This window comes from Apodemus sylvaticus, chromosome 9, assembly GCF_947179515.1.
Source record: "Apodemus sylvaticus chromosome 9, mApoSyl1.1, whole genome shotgun sequence".
Lineage (NCBI taxonomy): Eukaryota > Metazoa > Chordata > Mammalia > Rodentia > Muridae > Apodemus > Apodemus sylvaticus.
This window is the reverse complement of record NC_067480.1, coordinates 27,797,129-27,816,627: the sequence shown is the minus strand read 5'-3', so window position 1 is coordinate 27,816,627 and position 19,499 is coordinate 27,797,129. Positions and strand designations below refer to the sequence as shown.

Below are 19,499 nucleotides of genomic sequence, written 5' to 3'. Positions count from 1 at the left end.
CTCATTGTGGCACACGCTGTAATCCCAGCACTTGGGAGGCAGAGGCAGGTGGATTTCTGAGTTCAAGGCCAGCCTGGTCTACAGAGTGAGTTCTAGGACATCCAAGGCTACACAGAGAAACCCTGTTTCAAAAAAAAAAAAAAAAGAAAGAAAGAAAGAAAGAAAGAAAGAAAGAATGTGACCATGGCTCACACCTTTAATTCCAGCACTTTGGAGGCAGAGGTAGAGGGATCTCTGCGAGGCCTAGTTTACAGAGTGAGTTATAGGACAGTCAAGGCTACACAGAGAATCCCTGTGGTAAAAAATCAAAAACAAGAAGGAAAAAAATATGGAAATAGGACCTGTCTTCGTTGTTTTTTGTTTCCTAAGTGGGAGTTGATTTCATATAGCTGGGTCTATTGATAGTGACTTGACTTGACTTCCCAGAAAGTATTAGGCAGGATAGAAATAATTGCAGAGAATGTTAGAAATTAAGAACCATTCCTTCTTTATTGAGGGTTCATTTTTCCCATTCACTTTGAGCACAATGGATTATTTTAAGGAGCATGTCTGGCTGTTACTGAACAGTTATTATTTTGGTTTATTGCTACTGGGGGAAGGGGATGTGTGAGATGTCTGTTTTCAGAGTGGGTTTAACTGTATTTCCCAGGCTAGTCTGTAACAACTAGACCCAGACCTCCCAGCTGAGCCTCCAGGTAGTTGGGACCACAGGCTTGCTTCACAGAGCCCAGTAGCAGTCACTTTTGAGGAATAATGGGAATTACTCTTTCTTAGGACCCAATTCTTAGAAGATCTGGCATGTATACTGTAGCCATGGCTTATTGTGGCTCTGGTAACAACAAAGCTATCCGACGCCTGCTGCATGTTGCTGTAAGTACTCTAATCCTTTTCGGGGGTGGGCGGGGAGTTTGCAGGTGGACAGTAGAGATGTCTTAGTTAGGATGCTGTGAAGGGACATCATGACCACAGCAACTCTTATAAAGGACATTTAATTGGGACTGACTTACAGTTTCAGAGGTTTAGTCCATTATCATTGTGGTGGGAAGCATGGTGGCGTGCAGGCCAGCATGGTGCTAGAGACAGAGCTCAGAGTTAGAGTTCTACATCTTAGTCTGCAGGCAGCAAGGAGACACTGTACCACTCTGGCATAGCTTGAGCATCAGAGAACCCCAACCCCACGTCCCACAGTGGCACACTTCCTCCAACAGGGCCACACCTCCTAAGAATGCCACCTGCTGCGAGCCAAGCATTCAAACACATGAGTCTCTGGGGGCATACCTATCAAACCACCTCAAAGAGGTATAGGTTATATACATTGCATATATGACCATCATATATAGTAGTCTCAAGTTCAGATTCTCATTCATCAGACACAGTAGTCCATAATTCAGCAGTGGGTTTTTAGAATGAAATAGAAGAGTAACTATGTCAGCATGCATAGTCTTCAAAAACAATCAAGTGTAATTTCTAAAACGCTACCCCAAGGGGCATTCTCATTTGTAAGAGACAAGATCAGATGAGAATATTTGACCATCCTAAAATAGGTAAAAACCACTTTTTCTAGCCAGTGAAATTAACTTTTGTACCACTAATGGGAACATGGTCTATTTCACGAGATCTTGAGTACAGAAAATCTGATGCCCACGCTTTCCAGCAGGCTTTACCAGTCTTCTCAATTCATAGTTCATTAAGAATAATGTGGCCAGTTCAAGTAGTTTTCATTCCACATATAACCTAGTAAATTCCTATCATCTGGACAATGGGGAAAGGAAAAATGACATCACTTCCAGTGCAGAAAGATTTGAAATTGAAACTTACCTCTTCTTTCAAGAGCCACTCTTGTCACACATTATTGATTAGAATTTGTTTCTGGTCATTGTCTTAGTTAGGGTTTTATTGCTGTGAAGAGACATCATGGCAATAGCAACTCTTATAAAGGACAGCATTTAATTGGGGCTAGCTTACAGTTTAAAGATTTAATCCATTGTCTTCACGGCCAGATTTATGGCAGCATGCAGGCAGACATGGCGCTGGAGAGGTAACTGAGAGTCCTCTTTTGCAGGCAGCAGGAAGAGAGAGTGGCACTGTGACTGGTTTGGGCTTCTCAAAGCCCAGCCCCAGTGACACACTTCCCAATAGTGCCAGTCCCCATGGGCCTTTAGGGGACATTTTCACACAAATCACCACAGTCAACATAGTATGAGTTATATTGTAAATATTTGTATTTTTCTTCATCTTAGAGCATATTGTTTGTAAACAACATTGAAGAAATGCTTGATATTCCTTAAAATTCATGAAAGCTACACCTGAATTATCCTTAAGTAGCTCTGAGCCTTAAACCTCACCATGCTACAAAGGCATCTGAGAAGCTTCAAAGTGGAATTCAAAAAAATTTTTTTCTAGGTTAAGGAAAGGAGGGTTTTGTTGTTGTTTTTATTTTTATATTTTAAGTCAGGATCTCACTATGTAACCCTGGCTATCTTGAACTTCATATGTAGATAATATTTGCCTCAGACTCACAGAGATGCACCTCCCTCTGCTTTCCTAGTGCTGGGAAACAGTGTGCCAGGGAAGACTTAAAAACCTACATGTGTCATTATTTCTTAAATTTATTTGCTGTATATACTTAAGGTATATAATATATGTAGTAAGGAGAAAGACTTAATGAAGAAATACTGTAAGGCCTAATTTATATTTAATGATGGGGCATTTGTATCCACTTGTTAATGGAATGTGTGTTCTAACCACCTTAAATTTCCCCTAGGTGAGTGACGTCAATGATGATGTCAGGAGAGCTGCGGTGGAGTCGCTCGGCTTCATTCTGTTCAGGTAAGAATGTCTAACTGGATTCTGTTTGTCTTCCAGGTCTTAAATAGAAACCAAAATGCTTGACCATGTCGAAGTCCAGAGCGAGGACAATAGGTTCAGCTCTGTGTGTCTGAGCGATGTTGTGGGTTGAGAAGTAAAATACGTTTTTCTGTTCAGTTTTCCTTCCTATCTGCTTGTTTTAATTTTTTGCCCCAGTATTTCCTGTGGCTCAAGCATGTGCTAAATCCCCAGTTCAGCAGCAGGTGTCACCTGTGAGCCATCTTTTGGTCATAAACTCTTTCCATATCATGATCTTCAGAGGTGCACGTGAGTCAGATGAGGTCTGTGCTGGCCACAGTGTTAGCCAGGCTGCCTGTGCTCAAGTGAGTCTCCTGCCTTAGCTTCCTAAGGAGCTGATCTTGCACCCTGCATGTGGCAAATGGTCCTCTGAAGGACCTTTGACTTGTTTTCCAGAATACGTTCTTGAAGAGGTAAGGGCTAGGAAGTGTTGAAAGACTATCTCGACTAAACCTTCTTTATAGATAAAGAAAGTTGCCGGGCAGTGGTGGCGCACGCCTGTAATCCCAGCACTCTGGGAGGCAGAAGCAGGCGGATTTCTGAGTTCGAGGCCAGCCTGGTCTACAGAGTGAGTTCCAGGACAGCCAGGGCTATATAGAGAAACCCTGTCTCCAAAAAACCAAATCAAAAAAAAAAAAAAAGAAAGTTAAATGTGGTCAGTTACTTTAAATGACTAGAGTTAAACAAGTTTAACGCATTTCTCCATTTATTATTTTTAAGGATGAAAGAAACTTAGAAATCAATGAGTATTCTTTTTAAATGTTTTGTTACATTTATTTGTGTGTGTGTGTGTGTGTGTGTGTGTGTATGTATACATGTATGTATGTATGTATGTATGTATGTATGTATGTATGTGGAGGTGAGAGAAAAACTTGTGGGAGTCAATTCTCCTTGCACCATGTAGGTTCCCAGAGATCAAATCATCAGGCTTGGTATTAAAGTGCCTTTACCTACTGAGCCATGTTATTGGCCCATATTATGTATATATTTGTAAGCTAAGGTTATCAAATTTCACAATACTTAGTAAAGTTCCCATTGCTGTGGAGCTAAATGATGAGTTGTGAGCCACCATGTGAGTGCTAGTATCAAACCTGGAAGATTGTCTAGTGCCCTTAATCACTGAGTAATCTCTCTGGTCCCATCAAATTATAGATTTCTTTAAAGTATTCATAAAATAGAAATTACAGTTAAATACTAGTGGTAAAAATTTGAAACTGTGCTGTCCCTTCTCATAAATAGTTGATATTAATGTTAGATTTCAATCTATAGACTATTCTAGAAATGCTAGAATGATCTCATTAGCTGTGGACAAGGTCGAGGATTCTGTTTAAGTCATAGTGAAGCTAGTTTGTGGGTTCTGTAATTATTTTCGTAGGCGTGCATATATTTGAGTGGTAATAGAAATCTGTGAACAGTACCAAGCATGTTGGGTAGTACTTTGGAAGTATTACTGATAACTATGTGTCTAGAGCTTAGGAAACAATTATACATGTTTCCTGGTGCAGTATAGAGCTTTGAACATTATCAGTGTGATGTCTGACAAGTCTCCTTAGGGATGGGGAGGGGCTCAGCTATAGGACACCCTTCTTGGCATTTATGAGGCCCGGGGTTTGATCTATAGCATCAGAAAGGGAGAAAAAATGTTTGCTATGACAAGAATATAAATCTTAATATACAACAGACTCATCAGATTACAACCTCAAACCAAAGAAGAAGAATATTTTTCCATGTCTGACTTTTGTTTCTTTTATTCTTTTGTGGGGATGGGATAGTATAAATAATTTTTTTTAACTAAACTAACACATCCTTATGCTTTTTGAAAGCATTTAGACTAGTAGGGAAAATGCCTAATGCTTTAATGATAAATGGATTAAATGAGATATACTTAGGCTGGCAGATGATATAGAGCCAATGCATATGTGTAACATGTTGGGGTATGTGCATTACATCCGTGTTTTAGCAAAAGTTTCTACCACTAAAGGAATATATGTCTGGTTCACTTATACCAAGATTCCATAGTTCATACATTTCATAAGATAATCATCCTAAACATAATTGCCTAGAAAGAGCAGGGACAGAGCAGAACGAAGTATAAATTCATGTCAGCTTGAAATGGCAAAGCTAAAGTATTACCACCTACCCCAGCCTAAATTTATTTACCATTTGTGTGAATAGTATTGAACGGATACAACAGTCAATAGAATTGACTACCATTTACTGATCCCTGTTAAGAATGGTGCAAGATGTAGGTACAGAGACTGAGGTGAGGTTAAACTGATATCATTTCTAAATTTAGTCAGCTGTCCAGTACAAGTTGACTCATTTTCACCTGTATCAGAGCAAGATGAAATAACAAACAATAAAAGAGAAAAAATTTGCAGAGGTTCAACCCTGCCTGGGTAAATGTAGGCAGCGGTGACCTGGGTTTCTGAGGTCTCTCTGGTCAGGTCTCTGGATTGAGGTGCCATAGTTCCCCGGTTCAGCATGTTGATTTATTCCTTTAAGGAACTTATCTCGGCTCACGTACCCAAGGGCAATTTCATTTGCTCTCTCCTCTGCCTCTGGTCATCAGATGCCCGTTAACAGTTGTGCTTCTAAGCTGTTACATTGCCTAAATCTAACTGCTGTCCTCCCCATCCCTCTATCAGCATAGCTTCCTAACTGAGGAAAATCATGGGTACATTTCGTTATATCACCATTAAAATCATTCCTCACTTACAGAAAAATATGATTGATGGGTTTTTTGTTGTTTGATTTGGTTTCAGGGTTTTACAAGTATTTGTGGGGGAAGAGGGATTCAGTATGCAGCAGGTTTTTCTGAGTTTTCACTGTGGGGTGTCTCACTGAATCTGGAGCTAACTGGATCAGCAAGACAAGCTGACCAGCAAGCACCAGGATCCTCCTGTCTGCCTCCCTGCGGTCGATCGCAGGTAGGCAGCATGACTTTCGTCTTTCCACGGGTGCAGGGGACCACACAGTCCTCATTCCCGATGGTAAGCACGCACCCTCCCCAGCCTGTGATGCTGGTCAGAGTCTGTGCTTCTGTCTCTTGGTCCTGTCACTATTCGTTGTGTCTTGTGCCTTTAAAAACAGAGAGTTAACATTTTTGTTTCATTTTATTTCTTTCTTAGCACAACTTTACACACAATTAGGAACTTAAATTTTTTTTGACATTCTTTTTTTTTTAAAGACTGAAACTTATCAACTTATTTAATTGTATTCCATTTGAAAACCAGAGTGGGGATTGCTTTTGTTCGTGGCTGTACAGAACTAGTTCACCCATGCTTTGAGTCTGTTTAGATAAGGAAGCTGACAGCCTGGTGCTTCACTCTTGCTCTCAGGAGAGGGGTTTGCCCTCTTCGTTTTTCTCAGTGTGTGTGCATCCTGATCATCGCCTCACTCAGTCAGATGAGGGAGGGCTGCCCAGCCGCTACACGTAGCTGACTTGCTCTTCCGCTTTGTCGCCATCGTTTTCAGTGAGAAGGGTATCGAGGAGAACGATTGATGAGGACTGAATGGTTGAACTTCGGAGCCTCATTGGGCTCTGGTATATGGCAGGGTTGATCCCATTTCGAATTCCATGTTTTGTGAAAAATTTAGAGTTTTCTACCATTGAACTCCCAAAATAGAGTGTACTGGAACACTTTCTAAGTGCTTTCACTGACTTTGTGGCCCGGTAGTTGCAGGTGATGTACCTGCCAAATGCTTCCCGGAATGTCTTATTGAAGAGTGTATAGATGAGAGGATTCACCCCCGAGGAAACGTAACCTACCCACACAAATATCTCCAGGAGCGCTTTCAGAGTAGTCTGGTTGCAGGAATCACACAGAGCTAAAGTTATGTTTGTAATAAAAAAGGGGCACCACATAAGCAGAAAGAGGAAAAACACAATTCCAAGGACCTTTGAGGCTCTCTGTTCATTAGAAATGGTTTGGGCTGATTTTCTCCCAGCTGACGACATTCTTCTCATAAGCGTCTCATCGCTTGAGTTAGGTAGAATGTTATCCTTGTGAGAACCATCCAGCATCGCCACCTTTTCTGGGGATGAGAAGGATGAGTCTTCCCTTAGGAAAACTGTTGACACAGTCCACCGTACTAGGCGCTGAGGTGGCTTATTTTTGACCAAGTAAGCTTTCTTCCGTAAAGTGTGAATGGTGAGAAAGTAGGTGACTATCATGATCGAGAGGGGTGCAAAGAAAGCAGCCAACGACCCAAAGAGCATGAAGCTGCCAAAGCGGTCCTTTGTCAGCGCACAGGTGATGTTGTGAGCATCAGTCCCATCAGTCTCTATCCCTTTAATAGGGACTGGGATGGCGATGCCTAAGGAAGACCAAGTAAGATAAATTGAGTCATCTCATGACCTATCTTTCTTAGATCAGTTTAGAGAGTTTATCGTAGTAACTATGCTAATGAGTGCTTTATAATTCCTGAAACCTTCAGTTCCTTCAAATCTGTTCAGGATTTATCAACAGATCCTTTGATGAATGGAATCTAACTGAGAAGATTTGCTAGTCTCCATGTTGGGAAAGAATTCAGAAGATAAGGTCAATATCTACAGTAGATAATTTACAGAGAAGTTGGAGATTCGGTGTCTTAATTTTCAAGAGATTATCATTGAGGTTGTACAGGCTCACCTACTTTTTTTTTTTTTTTTTTTTTTTTTGGTTTTTCAAGACAGGGTTTCTCTGTGTAGCCCTGGCTGTCCTGGAACTCACTCTGAAGACCAGGCTGGCCTCGAACTCAGAAATCCGCCTGCCTCTGCCTCCCAAGTACTGGGATTAAGGGCATGTGCCTCCACCGCCCAGCGCTCACCTAAAATTTTATCTTTTAGTATTTGTGAGTGTCTTGTAATCCTAACTTTTTAGAGAAAACAAAATGTTCTTTTTTAGAAAGTTGCTGCCTGAGCCGGGTGTGCTGGTGCGCATTTCCTTTCCTTCCTACAGCTTGGTGAGACCTCACAGCCTGACGCACACAGTCCTCAGGTGCAGCACAGCTACTGGGCCGCCTGTCAGAGCTTTTGCTTTTTTTTCCATGTAACTTCTTTTTTCTTTTTGTGTTTTTTGGTCTTTTTCAAGACAGGGTTTTTCTTTGTAGCCCTGGCTAGCCTGGAACTCACTCTGTAAACTAGGCTGGCCTCAAACTCAGAGATTCACCTGCTTCTGCGTCCCAAGTGCTGGCATTTAAGGTGTGTCGCCGTCACCTGGCTTTTGTCCATATATTCTTAGAAGTTTGCACATTATAGATACTTAGTAAAAAAAATAATGTTTATGAAGTCATATTTTCCAGCCTTCATTTATTAAGATAAGTTCTAACTGACAAACTACCACCATATTCCTGCTCTTTATAGAAAGTCTGCTGACCCCCGCCCGACCTTCTTTCTGCTGGTTTCCTATTCTGACCATCTACTGTTTGACATAAAAGTCTCTGTGTTCTGAGCAGATGTTTCCTTGACTCTTCCTTTTTCCTCTCAGGCTTTTTAAAAATGGTTGGGCTCTAGAGCCAGTGTTTCAGCAATGTGGGGATAATTTCAATATCTTTCTGTATTGAGCACTTTGTGACACTGATTAGAGAGAAGGAAGCAATGGGTGTTTCCTCCTCTTTTAGCACTTCGGGTCTTACTGTTATTTTCCTTTTCAAAAAATGTTCTTTCTACTGGGAAGCAGTAAATCGCTAGTCAGTTCATGTGTTACAAATCTATGAGCTTCTTTTTCTGGTACTAACTTAGGAGAGTTTTGAATGAACGAATACCTCACTCACTCAAGGTACCCAGGAGCAGCTGTTTTTGAGTGTTAATGATGACAACAGACTGGTGAAGTAGCTCACAACCAGCTGAAACACCAGTGTCCTCATCTAGCCTCCTCGGACACAAGGCACACACAAGATACACATACATATGTGCAGGCAAAGCACCCATCCACAGAATAAATGCTAATCTTTGAAAAAATAAGATGGGGGGCTAGAGAGATGGCTCAGCGGTTAAGAGCCCTTCTAGAGGTCCTGAGTTCAATTTCCAGCAACCACATGGTGGCTCACAACCATCTGTAATGGGATCTGATGCTCTTTTCTGGTGTCGGAAGAGACCTATAGTGTACTCATATACATAAAATGAATAAATAGGGGCTGAGTGAGCGAGTGATCGGAGCGGAGTGAGCAGAGGGTGGGGTGTTGGGGGGGACAAAATGAGCCTAGAAACAACAGATTAAAGGAAGTCATTTCTAAACATTAGCTTTACATTTTCTTTCTAGAAACCATTTCTAAACATTAGCTTTACATCTATCTTTCTGACAGTAAAGACACTAAAGTAGATATTTAACTGCCTTCAATCTGTACACATGAGAACTACAGCTTACTGGGTGAATTTGTAGTCTTTGGTACCTGCATACAAAATTTGGTGAGGTTGGCTTTTTCCTCCTTTTTTGTTTATGCTGTTAGATGTGATTTATGATATATTTCATTTTTTGCTGCTTTGTTTTGGAGGCTAGATTCCTTATGCTAGTTAGACCTTAACTATTTGTTGGCAAATATCAACATTTTGGGGATTAAACTTCCTGAATATCAAAATCAAAGTGGGATGTTAGCTCAGTAAACACTGGTTTATTCTGAAGACATGGACTTACTGCTGACTTTGGTTTTACTGGTGGCCTAGCTCAGAAGCTTCACAGTGAGTGTGATGTACAAGTTCCTGGATAAACATCTCTGAGTTTTCTTAGGCACCAGACCTGGCATTCTGGTCATATGGAAATAGAGGCTAGACACTCCACCCACACCTTTGGCGTTCCCCACATACCTATTGAAATTAACCAGACCACTGTAATCTTGATGAATGCAGTTGCCCGGGAGTTGCACTGATTGGCCTGAATTGGCTTTTTGATGGCTATATAGCGGTCCAGGGAAATGGCACAGAGATGCATGATGGAGGCAGTTGAAAAGAGAACATCGAGGAATAGCCAGACAGGGCACAGGGCCAGGGGTAGGGGCCATATAGCCTCTGAAAGAAAAAAACATTTGCTCATAGAATGGCAACTTTCAATTTAATCTTTTAAAAACCTCTTTAAATGACCCTTGAGACGTCTGTTGATGTTGCTATGAACCAATTAAAATGTAATTAAATCTTTGAGTATGTTTATGGAGGAGAGCATTTATAAGAATTGAAATCTTAACTGAAAACATTCTATAGAACATTGTGTACTCTGATCAAGAGAAATGAATGAGGAGGATATCACCAGGGCACTGATGGGGCGAGCAAGCTCTTGGGTTCTGTCTGATGATACATACAGGCATTGTTTGAAAATGCAGTGGCCCACATCCCTACGTGATCATATGGAAATAAGCTTAAATAGCTATCCTGTGGGGAGACTTTGTAGAAAAGACTATTTAAGACTTAAAAAAAATCCCTGGGTTTACTGGTATGAGATAGACGCTTAAAATGTCTCATAGAAAGGAACATTTAGGACTGGGGAGGCTTGATTGGTAAAGTGCTTCCATGCAAGCATGGGTACCTAAGTTCAGATCCCCAAACCCATATAAAAGGCCAGCAGTGAGAGTCTGCACTGTAATCTCAGTACCGGAGTGACGCTCAGTGCGAGGGAGACAGAAACAAGAGTCCCTAGGACCTACTGGCCACATAGCCTAGTCAAATCACTGAGCTCTGAGACACACACACACACACACCTACACACACACCTACACACACCTACCTGGAACTCATGAGAGAACTGCAGATAGAGAAAACCTAAGTAATTGAAGTTTCTTAGCCAGAGCATCCAGTTTTCTGTCAGCAGTGGAAAATTCTCTAACCAATTAACATTAAAGGCAAATAGTGGACGAATGAAAAGAATCACTGATAGAGTTTCACCTGGAAACTAAGGAGAAGCCAAACCTACATCCTGGGCTCTGAGTAGGGAAAGAGGAAAACATGGAAGGATCCCTTAATCCCAGACCCAAATCTAACCTGAGCAACATAGCAAAACCCTACATCAAAAGAAAAAAAAAAAAAAAAAAAAACACATGATCATGTTTGTTGCTAGAGATGGAAGCCAGGGCCTGAAGTATGGTACACAGGTTTTCTACTATGGAAATTACTGCTTGAAATTCTGTTGTTGTTGTTGTTGTTGTTGTTGTTGCTGAGGAGAGGAGGAGTTTCTTGGGTTGTTTTGTTTGAGATAGCACCATAGACTCAAGCTGGCCTAAAATATGTAACCCTTCTGCCTCATCTGCCTGTGGTGTTCTATCCTCAGGTGCACATAGTTTCTGTAGAACTTTTAAACTAAAATACTTTGCTACTTTGCTACTTATAAACTTTAAACTTTCCTGTTTAGCTGTTCTTAATTATGTATTCTACATTTGAAAATTAAGGCCTGGAAAATTCTAGCGATAAATCTTGTAGCTGTGAGCAGGAAGCCACAGAGAAAACATAAAAAGTACATGTCCTTGGAATCTGACTCTGACCCATGGTAGTCCTCATTACAGGCTCAAAAAGAAAGCTTTCCAGTACTGATTTAATTAGGCCTGCGAAGCCTTGTAAGATTTATTTTCCAAAAGAGCTAATGTATTTACGAACACTAATTTTGGAGTAAATGTGGGAATTAAAATTAGTGACAGTCATATTTGAATCAGAAATACCGATGGTGATATAGAATTTTAAGAAGAGGATATGAGATAAGAGAGATGGATCTTTAAGATTCTACCTTATGAAATACTAATGGATAGACTTTTATGAAAGCAATATAATGGCACCACTAAATTACTATAAATCTTTTATTAAAACCAATAAAGGGGGCTGGAGAGATGGTTCAGTGGTCCTGAGTTTGATTCCCAGCACCCACACGTCAGTTCACAATGGTCCATAGCCATAGTTCTGGGGATCTGACACCTTTTTCTAGCCTCCACAAGCACCAGGCACCCATGGTGCATAGACATGCATGTAGGCAAAATACACACACATAAAATAAGATTAAAAATGATAAAATCTAGGCCTCAAGAGATGGCTTAGTAGTTATGAGCACTGTGTGCTCTTCCTGAGTTCAATTCCAGCAACCACTTGGTGGCTGACAACCATCTGTAATGGGATCCCATGCCCTATCTTGGTATCTGAAGAAAGCTACAGTGTACTCACATAAAATAAATAGATCTTTAAAAAATAAAAATAAAATCTAAATTGCTGGTCGTGAGCAGGAGGGAAACACAGGCATAGTGGCCGCTGTCTGTGATCCACAGGAAGGGAAAGCCAGCCTTGACAGTGCAGCCACAGAGCAAGCTGGAAGCAGCAGGCTTGCTTGATATAGACTTAGTTGTTGTATACATTATGTTCTACCTATTTTCAGCAGAACTTGGATTGTATATTAATTAAAGTTATAGTCATCAAGTGAAACAACAAAGATTTAAGCTTACAAGGAAAAGATATAAAAGAAATTAATCAAGTACAGAACAGAGATTAATAACTGCTTTTCTTGGACCCTGACATAAGATTTTTCTGAAAAAACAACCCCACCTACCCTGTAATTAGCTACCTACTACCAACACCACCCTAAATTGAACCAGAACCCCAAGACTAAGCAAGCTAAACTTCAACCTGCAAACACCATTTTTAACTTTATTCCTTTACTGTCTTTGAACTAAAACTAGAGAAAGTAATATTGAAATAATTGACATTTTTATGGGAATCGAAATCATTGTAGGTTAAATGTCATAGAGTAGTATTTCAGGCGCAAAACAAGTCTTAGTCTGTACAGAGTTCATTCAACTGCTAGTAGGGCAGTACTTTTCAGTATGAAACTGCATACTGTAAAGACCATGGTTGTGAGGGGAGTCACTCAACTGCCTCTATTTGCCTCCCAGCAAGACTCAGCACCTTAGTAAGCACTGCCTGTTTCTAGTGCTTACTCAGAAATAAGATTAAAAATCTTCCTCAGAAAACAGATGAGTCATTCACCTCAAGGATTATACAAGTACTACCTGAGACCTAAGTATTCTACCACTTAATGTGGAACATATCTTTGATTGAAAAGATTCTGGGTTCTGCCTCATCACCCCCAAAATTCTATAAGCTTTCTTGTTAGTCTCATGTGCTGAATGTGATACTTAGGGTTGGTAGGATTAGCATCTGTGCTTGAGAAGCAGAGTACAGTCATGAATCCAGACTCAGTCCTCTAGATTCACATATAGCTGCTACTTATTCTGTCTCTTAGACAGTCCATCTAACATGATAGACCCTGTCTGTCATGCTACTAGCATTACCTGTTTCATAAGCTCGCTACGGTATTATTTATTTATAGGTTTGAAATGCAGTAAAATAATCTGTGTGAAGTATTTGAAACAGTATAGCACAGAGAAAGCACTCAGAAAATGACAGTTATTGTTGTTCCTATTTTCAGCAGTAACTGGACAACCGAGCTAGCAGTGATGACACATGTTCAGAAACAAGCCAGATCACCCATGTAGAACCAGTGTCTCTCTGTCCAAGACCAGCAAGAATGCCGTGTAGCTACTTAAATGTCAGCCTGTACTGGGGGAGATAGAGAACATAAAAGTGTCTTTTACTAAAGTTGAATTTACTGCTATTTTTTATTGCACCGAAGTATTAGTAAGTTATGTGTATTGTAATTGGGCTGTGCCCAAGCTTTTGCTTGGAGGAAGAATATGTTATTACTTAATTTCTTTTTATTAATTTTAAGAAATCTGATTTTTTTTTTTTTTAACCAGAAGTCCCTTGCTTTGGTGAGATAGATTCACTGCATCTAACATACTTGCCCTTTAGGCAGATTTTTAGTTTATGAACAAATAATTAGCATCAGTCTATAAATCTGAGTCATGAAATATCTCCCGTAGCCGGGCAGTGGTAGCGTACACCTTTAATCCCAGCACCTGGGAGGCAGAGGCAGGCGGATTTCTGAGTTCGAGGCTAGGACAGCCAGTGCTGCACAGAGAAACCCTGTCTTGAAAAAAACAAACAAAATCTCCCTTATTTTAAGAACTTTAAAGATTGTTTGGGAAAGCTTTCCTAAAGACAGGGTTCACAAAGGTACACAGTTTAGGAAATTAACTGTTGTGAGACAGCCCTAAAGAGCTTTTTAAAAAATTCTTCTACTTTTTTGTTTTTCAAAAATTCTGCTTTTTTGTATTTCAAAAAGTAATAGCATGGTTCAGAGCTTAGATTCTTAGAAAGCTTCTGGATTAGTTAGTTGGTGTTTAATTTTTGTTTGTGGGGTTTCCATGTCTATGCATGTGTGTGTGTGTGTGTGTGTGTGTGTGTGTGTGTGTGTGTTCCTTTCATCTAAACATATGGGATCTTCTGGCTAACATGATAGTGTTTTAGGTATTTTCAGCTATTTAGAGGGTAGGAAATTTTTTTCTTGGCTCTTTAAATGTCCACTTTCCTTGTTCTCCTGTTTCAGAATTGGATAGTCTTTCCAAGTCCCATTTCCCAACCATTTTTAATGCACTGTGGTTCATCTGCTTTTTGGGAACTGCATCATACTGTGGCGCATGGAGCATGGATTAAACTTTGTTACCATGTGGCTGGAGAGATGACTCAGCAGTTAAGAGCATTGTCTGCTCTTCCAGAGGTCCTGAATTCAATTCCCAGCTCACAACCATCTGTAATGGGATCCAATATCCTCTCCTGGTGCCTCTGAAGACAGCTACAGTGTATTCACATAAATTAAAAAAATTGTTACAATGGAGCCCAGTGGTTACAATGAGGCACACCTTTAATCCCAGCACTCAGGAGGCAGAGGCATGCCTGCACTCCAAAGTGAGATGCAGGACAGACAGGTCTACACAGAGAAACCTTGTCTAAGAAACCAAACCAAAAACAAATGCACAACCAAACGTTATATATTTTTGCCTTCACATTTTCAGTAATGTGTTTGATAAGGAAAAATTGAAGACACTCTGTTTCCTACTCAAACATTCTTGTCTCTTTCCTTGCCTTCGGTCCTTCCCATCTTTTTTTGTTTTTCTTTCAGTTGTCACTCTATTTAATTTTGTTACTTTTTTAAAAAGAATTATTTATATGAATGCATGGTAGCTGTCTTCAGACACACAGGATCCCATCACAGATGGTTGTGAGCCATCTGTGGTTTCTGGGAATTGAACTCAGGACCTTTGGAAGAGCAGTCAGTGCTCTTAACTCACTCATTTCTCCAACCCCAGTTTTGTTAGTTTTTATTTCAGTGTGTGTGTGTGTGTGTGTGTGTGTGTGTGTGTGTGTGTGTGTTTTGTGTTTGGGCCATTGCACAGGCCATGCTACATGTTAAAAGTCAGAGAACACCTTGAAAGAGTCTCTCCTCTGACCATGTGTGTCTGGGCGATGACCTCAGGTCCCCAGCCAAGCACCTTCCCCACGTTCCTGTGGATTGCCTCACCAGTGGATGGTGGTTTGGCGGTGTTTGTTCATTTGTTTGTTGAGACAGGATGGTGCCGTATAGCTCTCAGGATAGCATCCAGTTTGCAGTCCTCCTGCCTCAAACTTCCTTGCCCAAGGATTTATAATAGCATTTTTAGGGTTTGTGTTAAAAGCCATTGTATTATGATCATGGATTTTAAAAATAAAAGATAAAACAGTAAAAATAAATAAAGCTGTGTAAGTCACATCAAGTACTTCAAAAGAAGAAATGACAGAAAGTGTCAAGAGTGTCACAACCTTGGTAAAACAGAAACTAAGACAATATGCAATTAACATTACACAAATAAATGTTTGAATAAAATATTCCTCAGTTAAGAACACCAGGGGACTTCGTTATTCTTAACTTTTTTTTTTTAAGTTTGAATTCTTAACTGTTATAAAGGTTTTCAGTTTCTTTCATTGAATTTCCCGGTAATAGCTAAGATTATTTAAAATGAAATTAATCTTTTATGATTATATACACAAGAACACTTTTGTTTGTAAACTTCAGAAGTTATAAAGATTTCCCATGCAATTAGAGAAAATCTTGTATTTTTAAATCTGCTTTTAAAAATTATCAGAAGTGTATTAACAAATTAACAAATGTGTTAGTTTAGAAAGTCTTAGTCATCATCTGGGAAAGGCTATACAAAGATCTTACTGTTTGAAGTCAGGTCCCATATACTGTGCCCAGCTTCCAATTTGTGAACATTCATTTGATGCTTTCCAAGGGTAGCATGTATCCACACACACTGTCTCATAGAATATGTCTTAATAGTGAATTCACCCTGTGACATTTTCAGTGATGATTCTGTCCCTGGTGAGTTCTCGGTTGCTCCTGCCAACCCCCAGTCTAAGAACTCCTTTTTACAGCATAATTACCCGTAGCAAAAGTTTTACATTATTTGTTTTTAAGTATTTTCAAGATGAAATGCTGTTAAAATAATTTAAGACATTAAGTATGCTATTTGGGTGGTATATATATTTTTTATGTTAAAATGTTTGTTTTTCTACTTTTTATTGTTAAGAATATCTTAAGCAACAATTTTTGTGACAAGCAATTTTTCTTAGTTCATGAGATGCCCACTATCTGGAACCTTGTGACGTGTTTGTCAACTAACTTGAACACTGTAAAACTTTCCTCTGTTAAGATTCCGTAACCTAAGCCAGTGCTTTACATACCTAGCTCAGAATTTTGCATTAAGCAGATGTTTGGTGTTTATATGGACTAAGCTTCCAAGTTAAAGTTCACTTCTCTAAAATTCACTCAGTTCTTTATTCAGTATTTTTAATCTTGTGTTATCAAAACAAAGATAAAGCATTTTAGCATCGTCTGTATGCCTGGCAAAGCGTCAGAGTCTGGTTTTGTGCTTTAAGCCATAGTCGGGCCGTGGAGCTGAGAATTAGAATCCTACTCCTGTGAGGTCTTTCTGTCATCCTACATCATCCTTATTTTGTGTCTTTGAGCTTCAGGTTGTTTTTAGAGTACCATTCCTAACTCTTTATGGCTAACATGCACCATTAGGCTACTCAGAAGTTCACAGAATTACCAAAGGGAAGGGAAGGGAGAGACAAACGGTACCACTGACTGGAGCCCAAGGCAATAGAAGCCTGTGTGTTGTTGCTTATCCTGTCTTGGTTTGCTTTAAAGCTCAGTGAGTGTTGCTTTGCAATAAAGTTGTAACTCCTCACCGTGATCTTACTACAAGTGAAGACACAGTGCTTCATTTCAGATTTCTCTGTGTTGTTTCTTAAAAAAATAATTGGAATAGCAGTTTTCTTCACCTTGAAATTGAATAAGCTAGTGTGTTCAGTGCACTGTACTTCTATAATTTGCATGTTTATTCTCCACATAGGTTCAGTTCTTAGAAGCCTGATCATCTATAATTTTAGGTTGTTTATTAGTGGTATACCAGTTGATACCAAGCATTGACTGGTGAAATGTTCTTATAATGCTGACTTTGAAGCAGGAGCCTTCATAGTTTCTCAACAGACTCATTTGTGTTTCTTCACATAGCTGGAGATGATGTAACACAGCAGAAACTCTATGCCTACTTTAATATTGTTGTCTTCTTTTTTATTATAACAACAATCTGAAAGTCAAACTATATTTTTACTATCACAGTAACTCAGGGACTGTTCCACTTATTTTATTAACTTACAAGTTTGCTGGGAACACAGATGGTCAGATACCATAAAAAATTTAAACAAATGGAACTTCTCTTGAGATACTTTGAGGAAGACCATTTCCTTTTGTAACTAAACATCTTAGTATAACTTATGTGTAACTCATAATACTTAGGTTAAAAAGAGGTAGGAGAGCAATTTTTTGAACAATGCCTAACTTGGGACTCGCTGATTCAATGATTTTATTATTAAAGTTCCACAATAATCCTAGTTATCGAGTACTTTGTTAAAGGGAAAGTATGAATAATTTTTGAAAAATAACACTTTTTTACTTAATATAATTTTTAGGTAAAAAATGCAGAATCTGCAAATATTGCCAACATAATGATTTTATTATAAGATGGCCGAGGAAGGGTAAACATGTTCCTAAGAAATTATCTTTATGTCCTTTCACATTTATTACAAATCATGGAAAATGAAGGAATGTTCCCTTCTGTGTTTTTAATCCAGATCCATCTTTTATTTCAAACAAAATAAAGGTCAGCGAGTGTCTGTTTCTTTAGTGGTTGTGTTCAGTGGCAGGAACAGGGGAAATACTTACCAAACATGATTGTCAAGAGAGCAGTCGGCATCACAAACAATCCAACCAGCAAATCTGCCACCGCCAAGGACATTAGAAAGTAGTTGGTAGCGTACTGCAGCCTTTTCTCCAGAGAGACAGCCAGAATAACAAGGATGTTCCCACCAATGGTGGGTATTATCACCACGAGTATCAGGAGAGCTGCCCAGTTCACTGTATTCCCCTGTTCCTCCACTGTCTGCTTCATTTCCTCTGCTACTGATTCTGCCTTTAATCCAGAACGGTTAGTCAAGATCAAGTGACCACATGTTTTTTGTAAAATGTGCTCAGAAATTGTGCTTTGTTCAGACATTTTATAAGGTGAAGCCATTCGCCTTTCCGTGACTCAGTCCAGTTGCACACAGTGGCCAGCATGGTCAGTAGCTAAACGGTCATCTGCTTTTGCAAAGCATTGCACCCGCCAGACACTCATAGCCAAGGTTGATTTCTTCCTTCTAAAAAGATCCAGGTTCTCCAAGATGGGACCGTGTACACATCTGTTGGTGTTTGCAGGTAAGACATCCGCATTTTAGTTTTTCTAGAAGCTTAGATTTCAGAAGATTCTATGAAAGATGCCAATAGATGTGGAAGAAAAAAAGTTAGTTTATCATATCTTTTTTTTTTCATAATTTTAAGGCATGAGTTTGAACTTAAATATCAAAGTTTCCCCTTAGATACAAAGAGGTTGTTTGTAAAGAGAAAGCCGTAAAAAAAAGAAAGAAAGAAAGAAAAAGAAAAAAAGGACTAGAGCTAAGTACCCCTCCTATTGGATTGGATGGTATGCATTGAGACAGTGTAGCCAGTGCCCACAGAGTTAATAATAGAGGCAGTAGCACACTATGTGGTATCTGACCCTTGGATGCCTTTTCCCTTACCTTTAGAAAGCATTCACAACAGTGAATAAAACAAAGCTCTAAATAGTTGGAAGTAAAGGTTTCCAGTAAGTACTGGCCCACCAAGTAAGAGGCAAGCCCACCTAAGGTCTGAGTAAAGAATTTACCAGCTAAGAACCTGAGTCTGTACCTGAAACCCTTTGTCTGATGGGTACTGGTTAAAAAGCTTCTTTGTAACTCATTTTATAATTTCTTAGGTTGGAGAGAAAGTAGTACAAAGTATCAGCCAAATACTTGCTTTTAGTAATAATCGCTTCTTTCTACAAGATTTTAAATGTAGTCAAGCGGTCTGCCAAGTCTGAATCAGTTCTTTGTAGTTCTTAAGTTTCTTTTACTTTTCCCAGTTCCCTTGAGAAGTACTTTGAGAGGAAGATTATGTTATTTATTCGTTACACTGATAAATCCCATATTTGCCTTCATATTTATAATTTTTAAACCACTGAATAGATGCAAAGGACTGTGGGAGCAGAGCTCCGGAAGATTAAAATGTAAACAACAAAAACCTGTTAGTTCCATATGAATTTGCTAAATACTTACCGCTGGTCGGCTGTGGCTCTCCTAAGCATGCCGTCGGTCCTTGTGTCTGTTC

General features: G+C 39.5%; 2 protein-coding genes across 2 annotated transcripts in view; one reads left to right on the top strand and one right to left on the bottom strand.

The window, feature by feature from the left end:
* The window catches only part of Psmd1 (proteasome 26S subunit, non-ATPase 1), a 75,194-nt gene that overhangs the window by 25,589 nt on the left and 30,106 nt on the right, over positions 1 to 19,499 (top strand). Inside the window, exons 15-16 of the mRNA XM_052192297.1 lie at positions 775 to 870; positions 2,765 to 2,829. Of these exons, the coding sequence (XP_052048257.1) occupies positions 775 to 870; positions 2,765 to 2,829 (161 nt within the window). The remainder of the gene's footprint in view (positions 1 to 774; positions 871 to 2,764; positions 2,830 to 19,499) is intronic.
* On the bottom strand, positions 6,224 to 18,401 carry Htr2b (5-hydroxytryptamine receptor 2B). Its single transcript, XM_052192298.1, has 3 exons — positions 18,000 to 18,401; positions 9,674 to 9,874; positions 6,224 to 7,206 (listed from the first exon to the last, which is right to left on the bottom strand). Exons 1-3 carry the CDS (start codon positions 18,346 to 18,348, stop codon positions 6,317 to 6,319), a joined length of 1,440 nt encoding a protein of 479 aa, XP_052048258.1. The 5' UTR covers positions 18,349 to 18,401; the 3' UTR covers positions 6,224 to 6,316.

Bases quoted from the DNA above. Each gene is read 5' to 3' on its own strand.
- Htr2b (XM_052192298.1), bottom strand. From the start codon at position 18,348: ATGGCTTCACCTTATAAAATGTCTGAACAAAGCACAATTTCTGAGCAC. The intron at 9,875-17,999 runs GTAAGTATTTCC...TTTTTCTTTCAG, and splicing joins TCTCTTGACAATCATGTTTG to AGGCTATATGGCCCCTACCC. The intron at 7,207-9,673 runs GTATGTGGGGAA...GGTCTTCCTTAG, and splicing joins GGTCTGGTTAATTTCAATAG to GCATCGCCATCCCAGTCCCT.